General features: G+C 44.1%; 2 protein-coding genes and 1 long non-coding RNA gene across 8 annotated transcripts; 1 reads left to right on the top strand and 2 right to left on the bottom strand.

Moving 5' to 3' along the window:
- Nucleotides 1-71: 71 nt before the first annotated feature.
- Nucleotides 72-13,073, top strand: LOC139707287 (uncharacterized). Its single transcript, XR_011708930.1, has 3 exons — nucleotides 72-182; nucleotides 5,703-5,790; nucleotides 12,801-13,073. It is a non-coding gene; the product is annotated as an uncharacterized lncRNA (long non-coding RNA).
- Nucleotides 11,529-12,783, bottom strand: Tstd1 (thiosulfate sulfurtransferase like domain containing 1). Its single transcript, XM_027950760.2, has 4 exons — nucleotides 12,751-12,783; nucleotides 12,481-12,688; nucleotides 11,800-11,962; nucleotides 11,529-11,704 (listed from the first exon to the last, which is right to left on the bottom strand). Exons 1-4 carry the CDS (start codon nucleotides 12,781-12,783, stop codon nucleotides 11,653-11,655), a joined length of 456 nt encoding a protein of 151 aa, XP_027806561.2. The 3' UTR covers nucleotides 11,529-11,652.
- A 94-nt stretch (nucleotides 13,074-13,167) lies between the features above and the next one.
- On the bottom strand, nucleotides 13,168-19,942 carry Usf1 (upstream transcription factor 1). Of its 6 annotated transcripts, XM_027950708.2 has the most exons (12): nucleotides 19,817-19,942; nucleotides 19,098-19,256; nucleotides 17,054-17,134; nucleotides 16,642-16,691; nucleotides 16,214-16,329; nucleotides 15,776-15,877; nucleotides 15,339-15,534; nucleotides 15,018-15,105; nucleotides 14,817-14,875; nucleotides 14,463-14,557; nucleotides 14,079-14,207; nucleotides 13,168-13,890 (listed from the first exon to the last, which is right to left on the bottom strand). In XM_027950708.2, the coding sequence occupies exons 3-12, from the start codon at nucleotides 17,059-17,061 to the stop codon at nucleotides 13,801-13,803; spliced, it is 933 nt and encodes a 310-aa protein (XP_027806509.1). In that variant the 5' UTR covers nucleotides 17,062-17,134; nucleotides 19,098-19,256; nucleotides 19,817-19,942; the 3' UTR covers nucleotides 13,168-13,800. The 6 variants fall into 6 exon arrangements, with proteins under 6 accessions (XP_027806509.1, XP_027806506.1, XP_027806507.1 ...); XM_027950705.2 differs by lacking the exon at nucleotides 19,098-19,256 and having other exon boundaries at nucleotides 17,054-17,198; XM_027950706.2 differs by lacking the exon at nucleotides 19,098-19,256 and having other exon boundaries at nucleotides 17,054-17,191.
- Nucleotides 19,943-20,770: the final 828 nt, after the last annotated feature.

The raw sequence follows: 20,770 nt of genomic DNA, 5'->3' as shown, positions 1-20,770 counted from the left end.
CTCGCCCCTGCACATTCTGATTGGTGAAGAGAGCCGCCGCTCCGTTGAGTGATTCACCGTCGCCAGGTGCAACCCCGCCCATTACTCCCCTCTGGGGCCGCAATGCTCGGGTCCCTGCTCCAACTGCTCTGATTGGCTGAGGAGATTGTCAAGCAAGGAAACGAATCCCTCACCTGCTACAGGTAAGGGCCCCCTGATTGGGCAGCGTTTCTGAAGTAGGAACTCCCTGACTGGATGGCTCTTAGTTGAAGCTAGAGGACGAGAGGTTACCTCTAAGGAAGAGGCAAGGATAGGTAGTCTGTCAGGGGTAGTCAGGAGAATGGCTCCTTTCGGGTTTCTGTTTGTTTTTGTTTTTTAATGTTTACGTCAATGTAAATTGCTTCGTGCTGCAGAAACTTTGGTCCCATTCCTGGGCAAATGAAAACCACATATTAATATGATAGTGGGGCGGGGAGAACTGGGAAAGTGGAAAGATAACTTTGATACATCCCAGAACCGGGTTCCTCTGTTCACCCGAATAGCGCATTCACCGGCTTTGAGAGAGGAGAGAGAAAATAAAGGGTAAGGGAGCACTCAACTCCAAAGTGGAAAAATAATTATATTATCTTTAAGAAGACCGTTAAATAGATACACACAAAGCCTACCCAGAGCCAGGCGCGGTGGTGCACACCTGTAATCCCAGCGGTTTGGGAGGCTGAGCAGGAGGATCACAAATTCAAAGCCTGCCTCAGCAACTCAGAGAGACCCTAAGCAACTTAGTGAGACTCTGTCTCAACGTAAAATACAAAAAGGGCAGTCTGGCACAGTGGTTAAGCGCCCCTAGGTTCAATCCCTGGTACGCCCCCCCCCCCAAAAAAAAGATAATAAACTGATATACACATGCTATATACACACATCTCTGGGTAACTCTCTGGATATGTGCTTTATACATATATCATCTGTCAGCAAGACCTTACATTTTAAGAATTATTCAGCTTCTCGTTGTGACTAATGAACTAATGGTTGGATGCTGACTAAGCCTCCTTCCCTGCCCCCCAATACTGGGAATTGAACCCAGGCTTGCTTTTCCACTGAGCCACACCCCCAGTCCTTTTTATTTTCATTCTGATTGTCTTGATAAATTGTCCAGTCTGGCTTCCAATTTACGATCTGCCTGCCTCAGCCTCCCACATGGCTGGGATTACAGAGGTGTGACTTCACACTCATCTCTCCTAAACCTCCTCTTTTTCTGTAGATTATGTTGATACCCAAGCTTTCTATTAATATTTATATTGTTAAATCGTTTTTAGTTGAAATTCTTGCTCAGCATTTTCACTATTTGTGGTTTCGATTTTACAGTGATTTGATTTTTACCGTGTTAAGTATACCACAGTTGCGGGGGATGAGAGCAATCTGAAAAAACTTATTGCAAGTGTGCAAGTGGAAAGTTCTCACTTTTGTCCAAAAGATGGATTAAAAACAAAAAAAAAAACACTTTTGCGAGTCTTTTATCTTTGCCATGTTTTACATTTCACTCCTTTGTCCATGTCTCATGATCCAGTTTCCATTTCTGGTTCTACCCAATTTAAAGCAATGTTTATCAAGCACCTACTGGGTGCTGTAGGGAAATGCAAATAAATAGACTTCATCGTTTGCCATCTACTCACAAGACCAAAACAAGAAACAAGACAATATGTAACCCAAAGAGAAACTTTGTATTAGTAAATTGTAACAAGTATTTGTGTGCCTGCCAAACGCAAAGTTTTTCTTTACTCTCAAAGGAATTTAAAGTCTTTGAAAAGAGATGAACTTGAAGTTAAATGTAAAGAGCAGGACTGGAGATGCAGCTCTGTGGTGAACATTTGTATAACACCAGCTAAGTTCTGCATTCAATCCCACTACAGGAAAAATATTAAAAAAAAAAAAAAAAATGTGGGGCTGGGGATGTGGCTCAAGCAGTAGCGCGCTTGCCTGGCACGCGTGCGGCCGGGGTTCGATCCTCAACACCACATACAAACAAAGATGTTGTGTCCGCCGAAAACTAAAAAATAAATATTAAAATTCTCTCTCTCTCTCTCTCTCTCAAAAAAAAAAAAAAAAAAAAAAAATGTAAAGGATCTTTGACAGCTGTGGCTAGAATCCAGGGCTTCACACATGCCAGGCAGATGCTGTACCACTGAGCCATATCCCCACCTTTCTACAGCTGTTTTTAAACCAAAATATATATTGCATTTATCTTTATTCACTTTCATATTTGTTTTGAAAATGAAATATTAAAAGGCAAGCATAAATGAAATCATGTTAATTATAAATATTAAATGGGGAGCCAGGTGCGGTGGTACACACCTGTAATCCCAGGGGCTTGGGAAGCTAAGGCAGAAGGATCTCAAGTTCAAAGCCAGCCTCAGCAAAAAGCGAGGCACTAAGCAGCTCAGTGACACCCTGTCTCTAAATAAAATACAAAATAGGACTGGGGATGTGGCTCAGTGGTCGAGTACCCCTGAGTTCAATCCCTGGTATCCCTGTAAAAAATTAAATGGGAAAAAGTAAATACAATTAGTATGCACCCCAGTTATTACTATATTAAACATTTGTGTATATATTTATAAAACATAAAAATAATTTTAGAGCATGCAAATAATTTGATATTCAAAATTATTTTCCCATAAAATTGTTTAAATTAGTAAATTTTTAAATTTCAGTGTCATTGATATTTGTTTTCTTTAACCTTTCAAAAAAAGCAAATTTTTAAAATACAGACTGATGAGTTTGCAAAATAGAAAATTTTGGAAGGCATAACTGAATGCCTCATTAAAAAAAGCAAAGACTGTGACTGTAAATTGTTCCGTAGAGATTTGCTAAAAGCAGCAGAGTAAAGGAGCAGCAGCTGAAGGGGATGTTGGATGAAGGGAGGGTAGGTATTTTTGCTTAGAAGGAAATGCTTGTATTACTCATGGCAATAATTTAATAGGGAGGAATAAATTAATGGTGGATTTTTTTTGGAAGAGAGGGTAATTGCAGTACCAAGATCAAGTAGAAAAGAGATGAGCTCCTGGTGAGCCTTAAAAGAGAACAGAAATACCCACATGCCATAACTAAAAGGAAGTAGGTGCTGTGATCAGTACCTTTGTTGGTGGGAAAATGTTGGAAAGTCAGTCTAATTTCTTCTGTTCTCAATGGAGTATTAAAGGAAAGTTATCAGCTGAGAATACAGAGGAAGAGGAAGTTTAGGAGATCTGAATAATAGGAAGAAGTGGAGCCTGAAAAGGAACACTCTAGACCAGTGTATTAGAATTGGTGATGAATCTACTGATGGGCATAGTACTACACACCTATAATCCCAGCTACTTGGGAGACTGAGGTAGGAGATGCACATTTAAGGCCAGCCTCAGCAATTTAGTAAGACTCCAGGGTTGGGGATGTAATTCATGGTAAAGTTCCCTTGAGTTCAATCCACAGTACCAAAAAAAAAAAAAAAAAAAGTAAAGAGGTGGTGAGTAATGTTAAGTTCCTACAGATATTTTGGACATAAATTTAAAGAGCTCCAGTGTGAACTTTACACTAGCTGTGTGACCACAAGGAGACAGTAGTAAGCATTTAGTTGGACTTGACAATAGTTGGGAATTGCCTAAACTAGTGCTGGAGAGAGCAGCAAGGATGCTAAAAAATTTGTAAGGGAATGACTTTTTATTCTCTGTGTCCTTCCAGGGCTTCTTTGTGCTAAAACAAGCAACTATAAGTATATATCCCTGTCATATCACTCTTTCTTTATATAAAAAGATAGCATACTACATTGTTTGCACCTAACAAAGTGTCTTAGAGATCTTTCATGAGTACACCAAGAGCTTACTCATTTTTTTTCCACAACCACATAATAATCTATTGTATGCTTATAATGTTTATTTAGCCAGTTTCAACTTATAAACACTTGTTACTTTTTTTCTTTTTTGGGGGGGAAGCGAGTACCAAGGCACTTGACCACTGAGCCACATCGCCAGCCCTATTTTATATTTTATTTAGAGACAGGGTCTCACTGAGTTGCTTAGTGCCTCACTTTTGCTGAAGCTGGCTTTGAACTCTTGATCCTCCTGCCTCAGCCTACCCAGCCACTGGGATTACAGGTGTGTGCCACTGCGCCCTGCACTTGTTGCTTTCAATCTTTTGCTAACATAATACAATAAACACATATATTTCACACAAATGGTTATAACTTATTTGTAGGATAAAGCTCCAGAAATATAAATGCTGGGTCAAATATACTCATTTATTATTTTAATTAATATTGAAAAATTGCCCTCTAGGGGTTATTCCATTTACATTTGCAAAATCTATTAGCATGCCTCTTTTCCCACAATCTTGCCAAAAGACTGTTATCAAATATTAATTTTTTGCCAATCTAATAAATGTCAATTGATACCTCAGTTTGGTTTTAATTTGCATATCTCTCATTATGTGTGAGATAAACATCTTCCTAGGTTTAAGAACAATTTGCATTCTGGGAACTGTCTTTTCATATGCTTTGCTCATTTATTTATTGGGACATTTTTTCGTCAGCTTGTTGTCACTACACAAAATACCTGACATAGCCTACTTTTTTCTTTTTTTCCCCACTGGTGATAGGGATTAAACCCAGGCAGGGGTGCTCTCCCAATGAATTTCATCCCAGCCCTTTTTGATCTTGATTTTGAGACAGAGTCTGCCAAGTTGCCCAGGCTGGTATGGAATTTAAGATACTCCTGCTCTGCCTGTGGAGTAACTGGGATTAGAGGAGTGTGCCACTGTGGTGGGTTGTTTGTTGTTTTTCTCCCCAGTGCTGGAGATGGAACCCAGGGGCTCACTCACTCTAGACAAGCGCTCCACCACTGAGATATACTCCCCAGCCCTAGACTTTGTCCTTTTGTTTATTATTATTATTTTATTTATTTATTGGTACAGGGATTAAACCCAGGGGTGCTTAACCTCTGAGCCACATCCTCACTTTTTTTCAATTTTGAGACAGGGTCTCACTGAGTTGCTTAGGGCCTCGCTAAATTGCTAAGGCTAGTCTGGAACTTGCAATCCTTCTGCTTCGGACTCATGAGCCCCTGGAATTACAAGTGTGGGCCACTGCACCTGGCTAGCTTTCTCCTTTTCTATAGCCTTCTCCTCAGAACTACCAAGGGGTCATAGGATAAATATTGTAATTAATTTCCTTTGAGGGCCCCCAGTGAATCCAAGCTTTTAAAGGCCAACAGAACCTCCCAATACTGACACCCTGGTGACCAAGTCTCCAACACATGGACCATTGGGGGACACCCAAACCATATCCAAACCAAAGAGGGATAGTTGTCTTTTTCTTATCCATTTGTAATTGCTCTTTATATGTTCAAGGAATTAGCCCTCTATGTGTGCTGACTTGAATTTTTTTCTCCAGCTTGCTGTTTGTCTTTTGACTTATGTGGTATATTTGTGTGAGGACATGCCTGTGTTTGCATGCATCATGAAGAATGTTCTGGGCTTCTTTGTTTTGTACCTTCTGTACAAATGTTTTCACCCACTTTAAGGTAATAAAGGAATTCTTTTTTTTTTGGGGGGGAGGGGTGGTGCTGGGGATTGAACCCAGGGCTTTGTGCATGCAAGGCAAGCACTCTATCAACTGAGCTATATCCCCAGCCCAATGAAAGAATTCTTCTTGGTAGTTTTCATTCATTTAATATTTGATCCATTTGAAATTTATATTGTAGCCAGGATGGTGGCACAAGCCTGTAATTCCAGCAATTCAGAAGGATGAGGCAGGAGGATCTCAAGTTCCAGGCCACCCAGAATAACTTGGTGAGTCTCAAAATGGGGGGGAAAAATTAAGGGCAAAAAAAAATTTGTTTTAAATAGTGCTTGCTTTGGCAGCATACATATTTAATTGGAATGCCTTCTTGAATAGCTGATAGACCAAAAAAAATTAGAATAAATGTGAACAACATATATAAAATACCTAAAACTGCAAAGTATATTCTCTTTTCAAGCATTCATGGGCCATTTAAAAAAAGTGGCCACAAGCTGGGTGGGGGGCACACACCTGTAATCCCAGCAGTTTGGGAGGCTAAGGTAGGAGGATTGAAAATTCAAAGCCAGCCTCAGCAAAAAGCAAGGCATTAAGCAACTCAATGAGACCCTCTAGCAAAATACATACAAAAATGGGCTATCAGTCGCTTACCACCCAGCACCACAAAAAAAAAAAAAAAAATTGAGCCGGTGTGGTGGTGCATGCCTGTAATCCCAGCGGTTTGGGAGGCTGAGGCAGGAGGATCGCCGAGTTCAAAATCAGCCTCAGCAAAAGCGAGATGGTAAGCAACTTAGTGAGAACCTGTCTCTAAATAAAATATGAAATAGGGCTGGGGATGTAGCTCAGTGGTCAAGTGCCTCTGAGTTCAATCCCTAATACCCGCCCCCCGCCCCCCGAAAAAAAAAAGGTGGCCACAAATCAAGTCTCAACACATTTTGTTTTTTGTTGAAGGAGATCAAAATCAAGGCCTTGAACATGCTAACCAGGCACTCTACCACTGACCTACATCCCCAGCTCTTTAAGTTTTTATTTTGGGACAGGGTCTCAATAAATTACCCAGGCTGACCTTGAACTTTTTTTTTTTTTAGAGAGAGAGAGAATTTTAATATTTATTTTTTAGTTATCGGTGGACACAACATCTTTGTTTGTATGTGGTGCTGAGGATCGAACCTGGGCCACACGCATGCCAGGCGAGCGCGCTACTGCTTTAGCCACATCCCCAGCCCTGGCCTTGAACTTTTGATCCTCCTGCCTCAGTCTCCTGAGTAGCTGAGATTACAGGTGTGTGCTATTGTGCAAAATTATCTTTTATTAAACATATTTTCCTTTTATTATGACATACTTTCACACTTCCAATCATGATATCTTCCATCAAATTTCATTGATATTTATGCTATTGCATTTAGCTCTTTGTGTGTATTGTATATACTCTCATATATAACTATAAATCCATATGTTCTATATGATAGGTATTAACACAACAATCCAAGGAAACTTCTGTCTCTTTGGTACTAGGAATTGAATTAACTCAGGAGCACTTTACTACTGAGCTACATTCCAGTCCTTTTTTTTTTTTTTCTTTGTGAGACAGGGTCTTGTTAAGTTGCTAAGGATCTCATAAAGTTGCTGAGGCTGACCTCAAACTTGGGATCCTCCTCCCAAGTAGCTAACAGGCATACACCACAACATCCAGCAAAGCCTTACAAGTTCCATTTTACAAATGAGAATAGTGAGAGTTGAAATAGTTAAAAGTATCTTAAAGTCACCTCAGTTGGGCTAAGCCAGAACTAGAACTCAGAACTCTCTCAGAATCTTTACTCTTTCCATAGTAACATCCTGGCATTCATGAGTACCGTTTCCAACTTTTCACCTCACATTTTCCCCTGGGAATTACTAAATGCCTCCCTGAAAATTCATCTACTAAGTATCTCCTATGTGAGAGGTTTTGGTTTCATTGTTGGCCATAACAATAAAATAAACAACCCCTCTGCTCAAAGAACTCAGTCTAGAGGAGAATGTAAATTATTAATATAGTGTGATAAATGCTACAATAGAGGTATGTGCTTTGTCTACTATTCTGCATCTTGTGTTCTTCATGGAATCCAGTTATATAATTTTATCTGCTATTTTTCTCCCTTCTCCTTGAGTTTAAAAGCCCTCTTGATGAGACCAGCAAATCTCCTGCCAAATACATTCTTCTAATTCTTGTGAAATTCAGAGGTTACAAAAGACTGGAAGTTTCCCAAACAGCAGAAATGATGAGCGAAGGTCTGATCTAGAAAGGAAGAAGGTCTACTTAAGGACAAAAAGATTCCTGAAGCTCTTGATTTAATCCCCAGCAACACACACACACACACACACACACACACACCCCTAGAAATCACCTGAACCAGTGTAGTGATTCACACCTGTAATCCCGCCTACTGGGGAAGACGGACAGCCAAGTTTGAGGACAGCCTGGACAATTTAGCAAGACCCTGAGTGGAAATAAAAATCAAAAGGGCTAGGGATATAGCTCAATATAGAGTGTCACTGAATTCAAACCCCAGTACTGGGGGGGGGGGGTCGGAATCCTGATGAGAGCGAGTACTGGAAGGCTACTTTGAAAATGAAGGTTGATGCCAGATCTAGACTACAGATTGCTCAAAAGGCCAGGCTGAGACACGTGCTCCAGTCACTAGGCAAAGAAGACCTATTGTATATTATCAACTCTGACTGATAAGATAAAAATGTTATTTTAAGATTGGCTATGCAGTGATGCTTCAAAAAGGCTGAAATTAGAAAGTTCTGAAGGTCAAAAGCTAATAAAGCTCAACAAACACCTACTGAAAACTCACATTCACCGAGGTAAGAAAATGAAAGCCAGTCCCTACTTTTGAAGTGCCTAGCCAATTAGGAGGGGAAACAAACAAACAAACAAAAATATAGTAATGTAAAGTTTGGCACAGTGGCGCACACCTGTAATTCCAGTTACTTGTGAGGCTGAGGAAGGGGGATTTCAAGTTTGGGGCCAGTCTGGGCAATTTAGCAAGACTCTGTCTCAAAATAAAAAAAAGAGACTGAAGATGAAGCTCAGCAGTAGTGCACCCAGTTCAATTCTCAGTACTCAAAAAAAAAAAAAGTATAACACATATGATGAACACATTATGACACATGCATATGGTAAACACAAACCTGGTATAAAGTAGGATGAAAGAGGAAGTCCAATTTAGTATGAAAAGGAAGGCAGAAGAAGGCAAGCTAAGTGCATGTAGCTGGTGAGCCCTAATGCTGGAGCTTCACCTGCTGAAACAGGTAGTTATGAGGAAAGGGAAAGAGAACTTTAAAGGTAATGGCCTGGAACTGCCTGTTAGGGTTATTAACCAAACAGTTAATGAGGGAGAAAGAGGAATGTTCTTTTAACAATGATCAAACCAGAGGGCATGGTTATATAGTAAGCCAGATCACTTTACTTCTAGGATTCTAACTTTGAACTATAAAACAGAAAGAAGCAAAAGATAGATGTTGGCAGGCCAGGAAGGGTGCTAGAAAATTCATCTATAGTGATAGAAAGTGGTTGCTTAAAAAGAGAGAAAGGGAGAGATTGGAAGGGGCACCTGGAAAAAACCTGGGGATTTCTGTGTTCTAAATCTTATTTAGGGGTGGGCTGGGTGGTGGCTCAGTGGTAGAGTGCTTGCCTTGCACATTCGAGGCCCTGGGTTCAATCGTCAGCACACATATAAAATAATTAAAATAAAGGTATTGTGCCCAACTACAACTAAAATAAATATTAAAAAGTAAATAAATCTTATTTAGGGAAATGGTTACAAGGGAGCATACCCCAAACTCAATGAATTAAACACTTAAGAACTGTGCATTTTATTATAGATAAATTATGCCTCAGTAATAACAGTAATGAGGAAATGCTATAATCTATCACAAAGATTGAGGGAGGGGAAAAAAGAAACAAGAATAGTTATGACTCAGAGAGGGAATTGGACCACAGGAGAAACTTCCCAAAGGGATTTGGTTATTTGAGGAAAGAATAAATGACACAATTTGCCCTTTCAACTTTAACTTCTGACCCAACAATGTCTGGCTAAACTCAGATTAGCTCAGGGAGAAAGTAGGATAGCTCTGAGGCCGAGAAGTTGGGGAGTCCAGATGAATGAGGATTTTATAATGTGGACGGTGAGAGAAAAGATGTAGGAGGGCTGGCAATAATCCAGAAAGCAGAAGGGAAGAGGAAAAGAAGGTGAGAAAAAAAAAAAAAAAAAAGCAAAGAATGTAAGAAATGTAGGAAGGAATTTTCTCAGAAACTTGAAAAAACAGAAAATTGAATCCACCTCTGGCCCAACCTTCTCTTCCACAGATAAAAGAATAAAATTTTAAAAAATCAAACTTAGGGGGAAAAAAACTCTGCCATTGAAAGGTCTCAAGGAGCCAGGCACAGAGGCACATGCCTGTGATCCCAGCTACTCAGGAAGCTGAGGCAGGAGGGTTGCAAGTTCAAAGCCACTTAGCAAAATCCTGTCTCAAAATTAAAAATAAATAAAAGGACTGCAGATGGAATGCAGTGGTAAAGTACCCTTAGGTTCAATCCCCAGTACCAAAACAAAACCAAAAAAGCCTCAAAAGATATGCATCAAAGTATATGCACCATATTAAAGGGAAGTTAGATGCTTGCTGCATTGTGTTGAATTTAGTTTCAGTAAGTATTTGCCATTTCAGGTTTTTTGTTTGTTTGTTTGTTTGTTTTTTAATCAACTAAATTTAGCAAAATTTAGTTGGAATCAGAACAGCGTTGACAAAAATCAGGGAATTGTTTGGGGTGGCAAAGGAAGGGCTCCTCATATCTGTAACACGTATATGACACATAAATATAGGGATAAAGGGTATCATCAATTCTCTTTTACCCAAAGGCCTGGAATTGCTTTTCATTTCCTGAACTCTAAAACAAAGTCTGAAGAAAGTGATGTTGGGGCTCACGAGCAATAGTAGGCAAACTTTTCCTATAAAGGGCTTAAGAGTAAAAATTTTAGGCTTTGAAGGATATACAGTTTCTGTCATTATTCTGCCGGTTTTGCACAAAAGTAGCCATAAACAATTCAAAAAGGAATGATCACAGCAATATGGATAGCTGGAGTTATTAGTTTGTGGACCTCTGGTATAAAGAGCAGTGATAACTAGTTTCTTACTGCATATTAGATTCATCAGAGGAGCTAAAAAAAAAAAAAAAAATCCACAAATGCCCAGGTCCCACCCCACCAACATAATCTGGGGTTGGGCCCAATTTTATTTTGGGTGGGAGGGGGATACCAGGAATGAACTCAGGGGCACTCAACCACTGAGCCACATCCCCAGCCCTATTTTTATTTTTTATTTAGAGACAGGGTCTCACTGAGTTGCTTAGGGCCTCGTTTTGCTAAGGCTGACTTCAAATAACTGGTGATCCTCCTATCTCAGTCTCCCAAGCAGCCGTCTACTGGGATTACAGGCATGAGCCACCACATCCGGCCTTTTTTTTTTTTTTTTTTTAGATGAGGTCTTGCTCTGTTGTTCAGGGTGGCCCTGCTGGGCTCAAATAGTCCTACTGTCTCAGGTTTCTGATAGGATGGGACATAGGCACAAGACATTACCCCCAGACCAAGCTTTTTTTTTTTTAAGTTTCTAGGCCATGTACACCCTAAAAACAACTGTTCTAGAAGGAGAATTATAGTTACCCAGGCAACTGCTAGAATTTGGGGGTAAGGCCAGGTAAATAAATGCTGGAAAGATAAATGATCCAGCACTGAATTGAGGTGTAGATTAATATTAGAACCATTTTCTTTCTTTTTTGCCATACTGTACTGGGGATTGAACCCAGTCACTCTTTCTTTCTTTCAAACCACAGGATCTCAATAAATTGCCTACTGGCTTTGAATTTGCAGTTCTCCTGCCTTAGCCTCTCAAGTAGTTGGTATTACAGGCATGTACCACCACACCCAGCCAGACCCATTTTCTGCCTGCCTAACAAATTAAGTACTTCCAATACTTGATAAAATGTTCTTTATTAATGTTTCTGTGTGCAAAGCACTAAAAGGAGTTGCCTAGCCCAGCAAGTCATCTCCTTCATCACCCTTTGTTAAGGTGGGAGGGAGAGATAAGGGTTCTGCCTAACCCTCTTTCTCCAACCATTCCTTATAGGCCCCAGCATAGTTTCGAGCCCTGTGGAAACAAAGAGGGGTAAGGGAAGGACAGGCCCAATAGGCAGTCCCCAATCACTTCCCAGCTAGCAAGCCACACGTTGCCCATGCCCATACCCTGTGTATCCAAGGCGCCGGGCCAGCTGTGTGGCCTGGAAGCCCCGTTTTCCCATTTGACAGAAAAAAACAAGATTCTCATCTTCTTGCTTTGGCTTCTCAGTGCGGTACAATGCTTTGAATACAGCTGGCTCCATCTGCAGGGCACTTTCCAACTCGGACACTGGGAGAGGAGTCCAGAGAATAAATGGAAAGCAAGTCTTGATTCTCAGGGTCAGAAATCAGGCAAGAAGAGCTGGTGATGGAACAAAATCTCCAGGCCCCAAACCAATATATGGTGGCCACCTCCCACCCTGTCAAAGTCAAGAAACAGCTTACCCTTAAGGAAATTTGCCAAATGACCTGTGAGTGAGAGTCACTTCCTGAATCCTGGGTGTGTGTGTGTGTGTGTGTGTGTGTGCAGCCAGGAGGAGCAGGTAGACTTAGGCATCTAGCTTCAGGGAGGTCAAGCATATAGAAGCTGGTTTGCCCCTCTCCTTACCCTCTGCTCTCCCCTCAAACTGGATAGGCCAGTTCCACTGCCAGGATCCGCCTCCAATCAGCCCTTCTCTGTGGGAAGCTGAGGGCAGCTTAGGGAAATGTAGGATTCCCCTCACCCCGCCTCTGTATTTTGCCTTCCCCACGCCATTCTGAGATCCCACTAGCTAAGACCCTTCTGGGCTGTCTCCTCCAATCCCATACCCGGGATGTTGACTGCCCCTGGGATGGTTCCCGCTGCAGCCTCCTCCCGAGATCTCACATCGAAGAGCCGGGCCCGGCCTGATGTTAGGAGTGACCGGAGTTCAGGAAGCGAGACCGAGACCGTGGACGCTGAAGAAGAGGGCACACGCACCTTCAGAGGAGGACTATGAAGAATGGGTGCCTCAATACCCCCTCCCCTAGCAGCACCCTAACCTCTCTGGTGCCCCTTCACTTCTCCCTCCACATACACCTCCACCCTGGGGGCCTCACACACTCCCAAGGGCCACAGATAGAACTGGACATCCCAGGCTCCCTCACAGGTACCTCCAGCCATGGTGCGGACAGCGATTACCAGTTGCAGGAATGTGGCCCCAGCCCGCCCCCTCGCCGTGGGCAGCATCTCTCCCTTCCTCCCAGAGCCCAGACCGGAACCGGAAGCAAGGCACCGCCTCCCGCACAGTCCCCACAGCACCTGTTCGTGGTGCCTCTCAACATCCCACAGGAGAAATCTGCTATTGCCAGGGTGAGCCGGAAACAACACCCGATCTGGCACAGGTAACACAACTCAGGGTAATGAGTATAGGAATGGCACCCCACCCTAAAGTTGGCACAGCCCTTATTGGTCAAAGGGTAATGTGCCCCCTCCCTTTTGATTTGGGGCCCACAAAAGGAGAAAAAAGAGACAACTGTGGCTCCGAACAATTTTATCTTAAAAAAGGGGGGGGAACACCCCCACAAGGGGAAAGACCCCAAGTGGGCCCCTGCCTGTTATTCTCCCTGGCTTCAGAGACTTCTACACAGGCCTTAGCTGCTTGTTGGCCAGTTTCTTTGTGGGACAGTAGACACTGCTAAGCAACCTTCCCCATTTCTTCATTAAGTCTGTTCCCCAGAGTGGCAGGTCCACATCTAGAACCTCAGTTCCGGGGAAAGGAAGAACCAACGGAAGTGCCAGAGTCCTGGGGCAAGCCAGAGTATCACTTGTCAGCAGACCCTCTGCTGAGTACTCTAAGCACAGGGCAAGCCCCCCAGTTTAGTATGTCCAGTATCCAGCTTGGAGACAGCACATGCATTGTGCAAGAGGAGCATGAGGACCCAGGGGCTGCATGGTAGGGGTAGGCAAGGCTGTCAGTGCATGTTCACAATGTGTGTTTCACACTACTGCAGGCTGCCATACCACAGGCCCTCAGTTCAAAGACACGCCTTTTGAACTCCCCAGAGTCCCATGCCAGAAGTGGGCAGTGAAGGAAAGGGACACGGGATAAGCCTGTCGCTCCTGGGCTATCTGCAGTTCTTGGGCCCAAAGCCCCTGAATCCCCATAGTTAGTTGCTGTCATTCTTGATGACGACCTCTAATCCGTGGTGCCGCAATTGAGCTCGTAGCAGCAGATTCTTGTTTTTAAGGTCTTCCACCTAACATGGAAAGAAGGCAGTCAAGGAAATGGGTAGAAAAGTTGACACTACCAAGCCCCTGAAATTAGACATCCACTGGTGAGGAGGAAAATGTGAAGTGCTGTCAATGGAGAATTAAGTACAGAGTCCCAAACTGGGTCAGTGGGCTATAGGGGCCTAGTGGGTAATACTGGGATTAGGAGTCTGACCTGCTGTCGAAGTACATCATTGTCCAGCTGCAGTTGATCTAACCCCTGCAATTCTTCAGACAACCTGTGGTTACTCTGCCGAAGCTCCTGGATATAATCACAGGCTTTGGATAGAATTCCACCTTTACTCTGCAAGACAAAGTCAACAAAATGAGGACTTAGGATTTAAGACATCTAGCATTATGCTTTCCAAAACAACATTCACACTTTGGACTTTATTTTCCCCTCAGGATGGTGATATAGCATCTCCCATGGATGTAGGGACCTTAGAGAAAGATATGAAGAGTGAATGAAAAGTGTATGCCCCACACTCTACTATTTCTGGAAATAATACCAGGAGACAGAATTCAGGCCTCCCATCCACTACCAGGGTCCTTCCATGACCTGGCCAGACTTGGTGCTCTCCATAGAGCAGTCTGGGATGATCTTGGACAGCTGCACAATCCAGTTGTTGATCTTGTCTCGGCGGCGGCGCTCCACTGTGGGTCAAAGTGGAGGACACAGTGACTCAGTGAACACTCACAAGCCCCAGGATAAAATGACCAACCCTTCCTCCCCTCAGATAGCATCAGACATACTAAACTAGGGGACCTGCCCCTTGTACTTGTTTATAGTGCATAACAGAGGTCTGCTGGGTTGCCCCAGGACTCTGGCACTTGCACTGATTCCTTCTTTCCTTGCAAGTCCCTAGCCCAATTAGACAAGTTCCTGGCTTCACATCTGGAACACAGCACCTACCTTCATTATGCTGAGCTCTGCGTTTCTCATCCCGGGTTGTCCGGGGAGCTTCTGATTTCCTGACAACAGAGCAGGATGATCAGAGTGAGGGAAGGACAAAAGAAATTTAAAAATAAGATTTGAGTTTGGGGTAAGGACTTATACAAATTACAGTGGGTATTAAGACTATTCATGGTAACTGAGAAGAAATGGGTCACTCACGGGGAATAAGGGTGGGTCCTGGGGGCAATTGAGCGCTGGCTTCCTCCCTGTAATACTTCTTGTGGTGACATCATCACAAAGAATTGACCTGTGAAGATGCGGGGCAGGTTCTGCCAGGACTTGGAACTAGAAAGTTCAACAAGGCCCTGGGACCCTTCTCTGAAAAGAACATGCTCCTTCCTGCTAGCAGATCAGCCCCAAATTCTCTGTCTGGCCAGGTCTTAGTCTTTACTAAGGGTTATGAATAAAGGTCCACTGCCCCAGCCATGTCCCCCAGCCCTTCCTGGCCCTGCCATCTAGCATCCTCATGCAATATCTCACCAGTGCCGGGAGGGGTTGCCTGCCCCAGTAGTGCCTCTGAGCCCTGGGTAGTAACGACAGCAGCTGTACTCCCCGATGTGGTGCCCCCTGCCCCATCACCCACGGCAGTGCTGGGAAAGTAAGTATAATGTGTCTCGGCAGCTGTCCCCTCTGTATCAACTGCATCATCACTCGTGAAAGCACCCTGGATCACCGCCTGGAAAGGGGAGCAAAAGAACAGAGTCCAGTGACAATCAGATATTTCTTCCCCCTATACCACTCTGTAGCTTTATCCCTTGAAGAGGGAAGGCGAAACATCTAGAAAGGGAAAGCCTAGTGCCTTCAGTCAAAGCAGTCTGAGATGTCTCACTGTTCCTGGTTTCACCTCCAATCTATTAGTTCCCTTCTTCCTCTTATTACTCAGAGATTTAGCCCATCCCCAGCCCATCCCCGTGTACCTGGGTCATGGATTGGGTGGCAGGGTAGCCACTAATGGCTCCAGTGCCCTCAGTCTGGCCATCCAGCTGCCCCTCAGACACCTGGATCACCCTGTACATCACCTAGAAGCAGAGAGGAAGGGGGAAGGGTAGGAAGGGAAGACAGAAGAATAAGCACTTGGAATCTCAGGATCCTTCATAAAGCTTCCCTTGGACAAAGCCCCAAAACAAAAACCCTTCAGAGACATAGATTCAGCTGTCCTCTCTTCTTTCTCTATACTGAGGTTTCATCATTCCCCTTTCCTATAATAATTTCTCCTCTAGACCTTTTATCACCACCACCCCCAAGAGTCTACATTTTCACCTCCTCCTCCAAGTCACGTCTCCCCAAGATGTTTGATTACCTCCCTCAACCCCAACCCCAGGTAACACCTGCAGCCACCTGGCCCCCTCCCTTACCTGGCCCCCATTCTCAGTTCGGAAGACGTACTTGACGTTGGGGTCAGGGAAGGTGGCAGCTGACTGGATGCTAGCGATAGCCACACTGGTTGGGTCCTCCCCTGTAGCCACTGCACCTGAATTAAAAGAATGAAGGAAAGTCTGTGAGTTAACTGCCTTTCTCCCTCTGTTCTACTTGAATGTCCTTAAGAAGAAAGAAGATAGAAGATTGTGGCTCAGTGGTAGAGCACTTGCCTAGCATGTGTGAGGTATTGGGTACAATTCTCAGCACCGAATATAAATGAATGAATAAAATAAAGGTCCATTAACAACTACAAAATTTTTTTTTTTTTTTTAAGAAAAGAAAGGAAGAAGATATACAGAAGATAGGCTAGTGGGGGATGGAGAAAGTCTATGACCTTGGTCTTGGTCCTAGTTGTAACACTCACCTTCCTGAATCTGCACTGTCCCCTCTTCTGTTTCAGCTGTTTTCTGCTGCCTGATTGTGGTGAAAGGACAAAGGGAAGAAGTGAATGAGAAGCTCACTGGCACAGTAACATATGACTCCCAAACTCACTGGTATTACCAATAGATGGGTTAGGTTAGAATACAAGTTAGTCTAAGTGTTTACTATGTACAGTTCCTAAGCTAAGCACTTAACATGCATGAGCTTATTTAATACTAATAAGAGCACTATGAGGTAGGTACCATTACTTCCATTTTATAGATGGGGAAACTGAATCACACAGCTGGTAGGAGATGGAGCTGGGACTTGAATCCAGGTCAGGCTGACCTCCAGAGACAGTACTCTTAGACATTTTGCATCTCTCTCATATCAGACCCTACCTCTTCTTCACTCACCCCTTCATCTCTCTGTGAGGGAGTACATCCGAGGAGCTGGTCCCTTTTTGAAGGTCTTCGTATCTCCCTGAGTGCTAAGTCCTGGTAGATATCATGAAGTTCACAGTGAGTCCGGGAAACTGAACAGCTTGCCTAGTTCTAGATCCTCAAAGACAAAGCCAAGAAAATAACCCAATCATCTGCAAGGGACAACTGACTTCCCCCATTCTGAAGCTGAGGACTGAACTGTAGTGATTGGAAAAAATAACTCTACAAATTGTGTTCCTCATCCCTCTATTATCACTCCAGCACCTGGTGGAGAGGGGATAATTATTCTGGAAAACATATATTTGAATGGATTCTTAGTAAAGGTATTATGGATTACTAATAAAGCTATAAAGATCTGCCATAACAGCAGCTTCATGGGGATTAGGAAGGGCCATGTTTAGACAATCACTATAAAAAAAAAAAAAACCAGGATCTCCAGACCCAGTGGAGCATGCCTGTAATCCCAGCAACTCAGGAGGCTGAGACAGGAAGATCACAAGTTTGAGGCCAGCCTCAGCAAATTAGTGAGGCCCTAAGCAACTAAGTGAGACTCAAAATTAAAATTTAAAATCTCAAAATTAAAATTTTAAAGGGCTAGAGACATAGCTCAGTGGTAAAGTGTCCCTGGGTTTAATCACCAGTACAAGAAATAAGAAATAAAATAAATAAATAAAACACACAGAGTCATGGACACTGATACTTCACAACTCGCAGACAGACTAGATAGCAAGAAACTTCAAATTTAGGAAGTAAAACCTGAAGCCACTGCCCTTTGAAAACCATCCCTAACTACAAAACCCAGTATGGTGGCACAGGCCTGTAATCCCACTGGCTGGGGAGGCTGAGGCAAGAAGATGAAGAGTTCAAAGTCAGCCTCAACAACTTAGCAGCGGCCCTAAGCAGCTTAGTGAGACCCTATCTCCAAATTAAAAATTAAAAAGGCCTGGGGATGTAGCTCAGTGATTAAGTGCCCCTTAGTACCAAAAAACAAACCAACCTAGACATGGGCCAGGCATGGTGGTGCTCACCCGTAATCCCAGCCATTGGTGAGGCTGGGGCAGGAGGAAAACACGTTGAAGGCCAGTCTCAGCAATTTAGCAAGATTCTGTCTAATATAAATAACAAAAAGGACTGGGATAGCCAGGTGGTGGTGCATTCCCAGCAACTCATTGCGAAGGTTGAGGAAGATCACCAAATTCAAGGCCAGTCTCATTAACATAGTGAGGCCAGAAGCAACTTAGACCTTGCCCCCAAATAAATAAATAAAATAAAAAGGCTGGGGATGTAGGTCAGTGGTAAAATACCCCTGGGTTCAATCCTCAGCACCACCACCCCTCTCAAAAAAAAAAAAGGTAAATAAAAACCCAGACTTGGCCCTTAGGTAGCATTCCATTGACAGGGTTCTTGTTTAGGGGTGTCCAGATTTACAGCATCTGTTAGAGGTCCTAAAGCCCAAGTATGTCATATCCAAACCTCCTCTATTTTATTCATCAAGCCTTCCGGTAGTGCAACACAGTTGCTAAAATGTTGCTATGACAACTCCATATCCACTGAGCCTCAGCAAAAAAGAGAAAAAACTCAAAGCTCAGGATTCCGAAGGAGAAAACACAATGGGGGAGGAATCCATCTAGAAGGTGCCTGCCTTAGGACCCTGACACCCAGCCAGAGGATAGAAAAAAACAAAGGACTGAGGAGACAGATGCCTCCAGAAACAGCTACACAGTACAAAGAAGAAAAATAATCCCAACACGAAAGGGGCAATATTTTTGTAAATTCTCTATCCATAAGGTCCTCCAACCTTTCCTATCGCAGGAAAATCTGTAGCGGATAAAAAGCTCGCGTACAAAGAAAAGAGTAACAACAACAACAATAAAAAAAATTAAAAAAAAAAAAAAAAGGAACTGAAAGTGAAACTGTAAGAAGTAACGCTGCAAGGAGATCCCAGTCCCTAAAGGGAAGTAGCATAAGTGTTTTGGGACCATCAAGGTCTCCAACCTCAAAACTGGGGAGGAAGTACCTCTCTCTCAGGTTTGCTGCGCTGACTGCAGGAGCAGGTAATGAGAGGGCAGAACACTCTAATCGCCTACAGCTGTCAGCCAGAGACAGCCTCCGAGGGCACACAGCACCGGGGTCGGGCAACTTATTCAAATCTTAGTTGGACATCCGGAAGCATTTCCTGAGCGTTAAGAATATGTGACACGGAAATCAGCAAAGGACGTTGTGGCTTGCACGCTCAGGCAAGGAGGGCCCATCAAGAGCCCTTGCTAAGTCTTTACACAAAGAGGGTGTGGGGGAGAATCCCGAAAGAATTCAGGAGCCTAGACGCTGCCACAGAACGAGTCGTTTCCCTGCAGGCCCACCAACCAGTAGGCGCTTACGGAGCTGAGCACCCTCTGGGCGCGAGCCAGGGGATTCGCGCGGTGACACGGCCAGACCCGCGGCGCTCGCCCGGCGACCCAGGTCCTGGGCAGAGAAGGCAGGAAAGGGCGCCAGGGACTCGGGGACCTGGCACCCGCAGCTGCGGCTCCCAGATGGGCAGCGCAGGAGGGCGGGGACGTGCGTGCCTGGGGCGGGGAGCAATTCGGCCCACAAAGCAGGACCAGACACGGCCCCCTCCCCCAAAACAAAGGCTTCCTCCCCGGGAGTCCCCCAACCTGATAAACTGAAATAAAACCAAAACCGCCCCTCCCTGCTGGTCCACCCCATCTCCAGGCTCTTGTGGGGTCCTGCACTCACCCGCCAAGGCCGCTTCAGCCGCCGATTTCTCCCGACAGCGTTCTCGCTCTCCCCACTCGGGTAGCTCCATAGACAGCTGCTCATGCGCACTCCCCGCCTGCGGCCATGTTAGTGAGGGGCGGAAGTGTCTCCTCAACCCGCCCAGCCTACTCCTAGCCTCTGGGCCGCCCCACTTCCGTTCCTTCATCTTGGTGAGGGCTGAGGGCTGCGTAGGTGTATGGGGTCCTAAAGAGGTAATGTTATGGAGGATTCGCTGAAATCCTAGCGACTCTGGGAAATAATCAGAGAAAATTGACTAACTTGTACTTCCAATTTTGTGCGAGGCAGGGCCTTTTAAGTTAGAGTGAATGGGAGTGAGGGGCCAGCTGAGATCCAGGGAAGAACGTCGGAGGGAGGCGCCATCTTTCACAGGGGTTATTTGGGAGGCCATCTTGGATCAGGGCATCATTTCGAAGTGTTTCCAACCGGAGATGAGGATGTATCAGGACATATGTAAATCTTGGCATACTTTTTTGTATTAGCGTCAGCAGTCACTCAGGCATTCCAGGGTTTCGAGTTTTTCGAGGTTCACACTGTGAGAATAATCTTGATTCCCATTCTTCTCATTCGTGATGTACTCTTTAAAAGGATTTGGAGTTGTGTAGTATGATGGAAACTGGAGCCAGACAAACCCATCCCTGCCACTTATTACCTGACATCTTTGGCAAGTATTTTGACGTAAAATGAGCTTTAGTTTTGATGTCCTCGATGAGCATCAAGCAGGTCTTCAGTCCTATTTCCCCAGATATTGAATTGAACACTCAGGAAACACCGAGAGAAGCACAGAAAGCAAGTTTTATTTAAAGAATAGAACAGATTTCTCCGCAGAGAACCGGCCCCAAAGCTAGGTGTCTGGTCCCTTGAGTACATTTTAGAATTCCTTCGTTCTCATGGCCTCTCCTCCCACTATCCTGC

The sequence above is a fragment of the Marmota flaviventris genome, chromosome 10 (assembly GCF_047511675.1).
Source record: "Marmota flaviventris isolate mMarFla1 chromosome 10, mMarFla1.hap1, whole genome shotgun sequence".
Lineage (NCBI taxonomy): Eukaryota > Metazoa > Chordata > Mammalia > Rodentia > Sciuridae > Marmota > Marmota flaviventris.
The sequence above is the reverse complement of the archived record's forward strand: the minus strand, read 5'-3'. Positions and strand labels throughout refer to the sequence as shown.

Excerpts from the sequence above, each read along its gene's own strand:
- Usf1 (XM_027950708.2), bottom strand. Across the intron at positions 15,106-15,338 it reads GGCAACCCCTCCCGGCACTG|GTCAATTCTTTGTGATGATG; the intron begins GTGAGATATTGC and ends GCATCTTCACAG. Across the intron at positions 14,558-14,816 it reads CAGAGCTCAGCATAATGAAG|TGGAGCGCCGCCGCCGAGAC; the intron begins GTAGGTGCTGTG and ends TTTGACCCACAG.
- Tstd1 (XM_027950760.2), bottom strand. The coding sequence starts at position 12,783 with ATGTCCAGTTCTATCTGTGGCCCTTGGGAGTGT. Across the intron at positions 11,963-12,480 it reads AGGGGCAGTCAACATCCCGG|TGTCCGAGTTGGAAAGTGCC; the intron begins GTATGGGATTGG and ends CTCCTCTCCCAG. Across the intron at positions 11,705-11,799 it reads CGGCGCCTTGGATACACAGG|GGCTCGAAACTATGCTGGGG; the intron begins GTATGGGCATGG and ends TTGTTTCCACAG.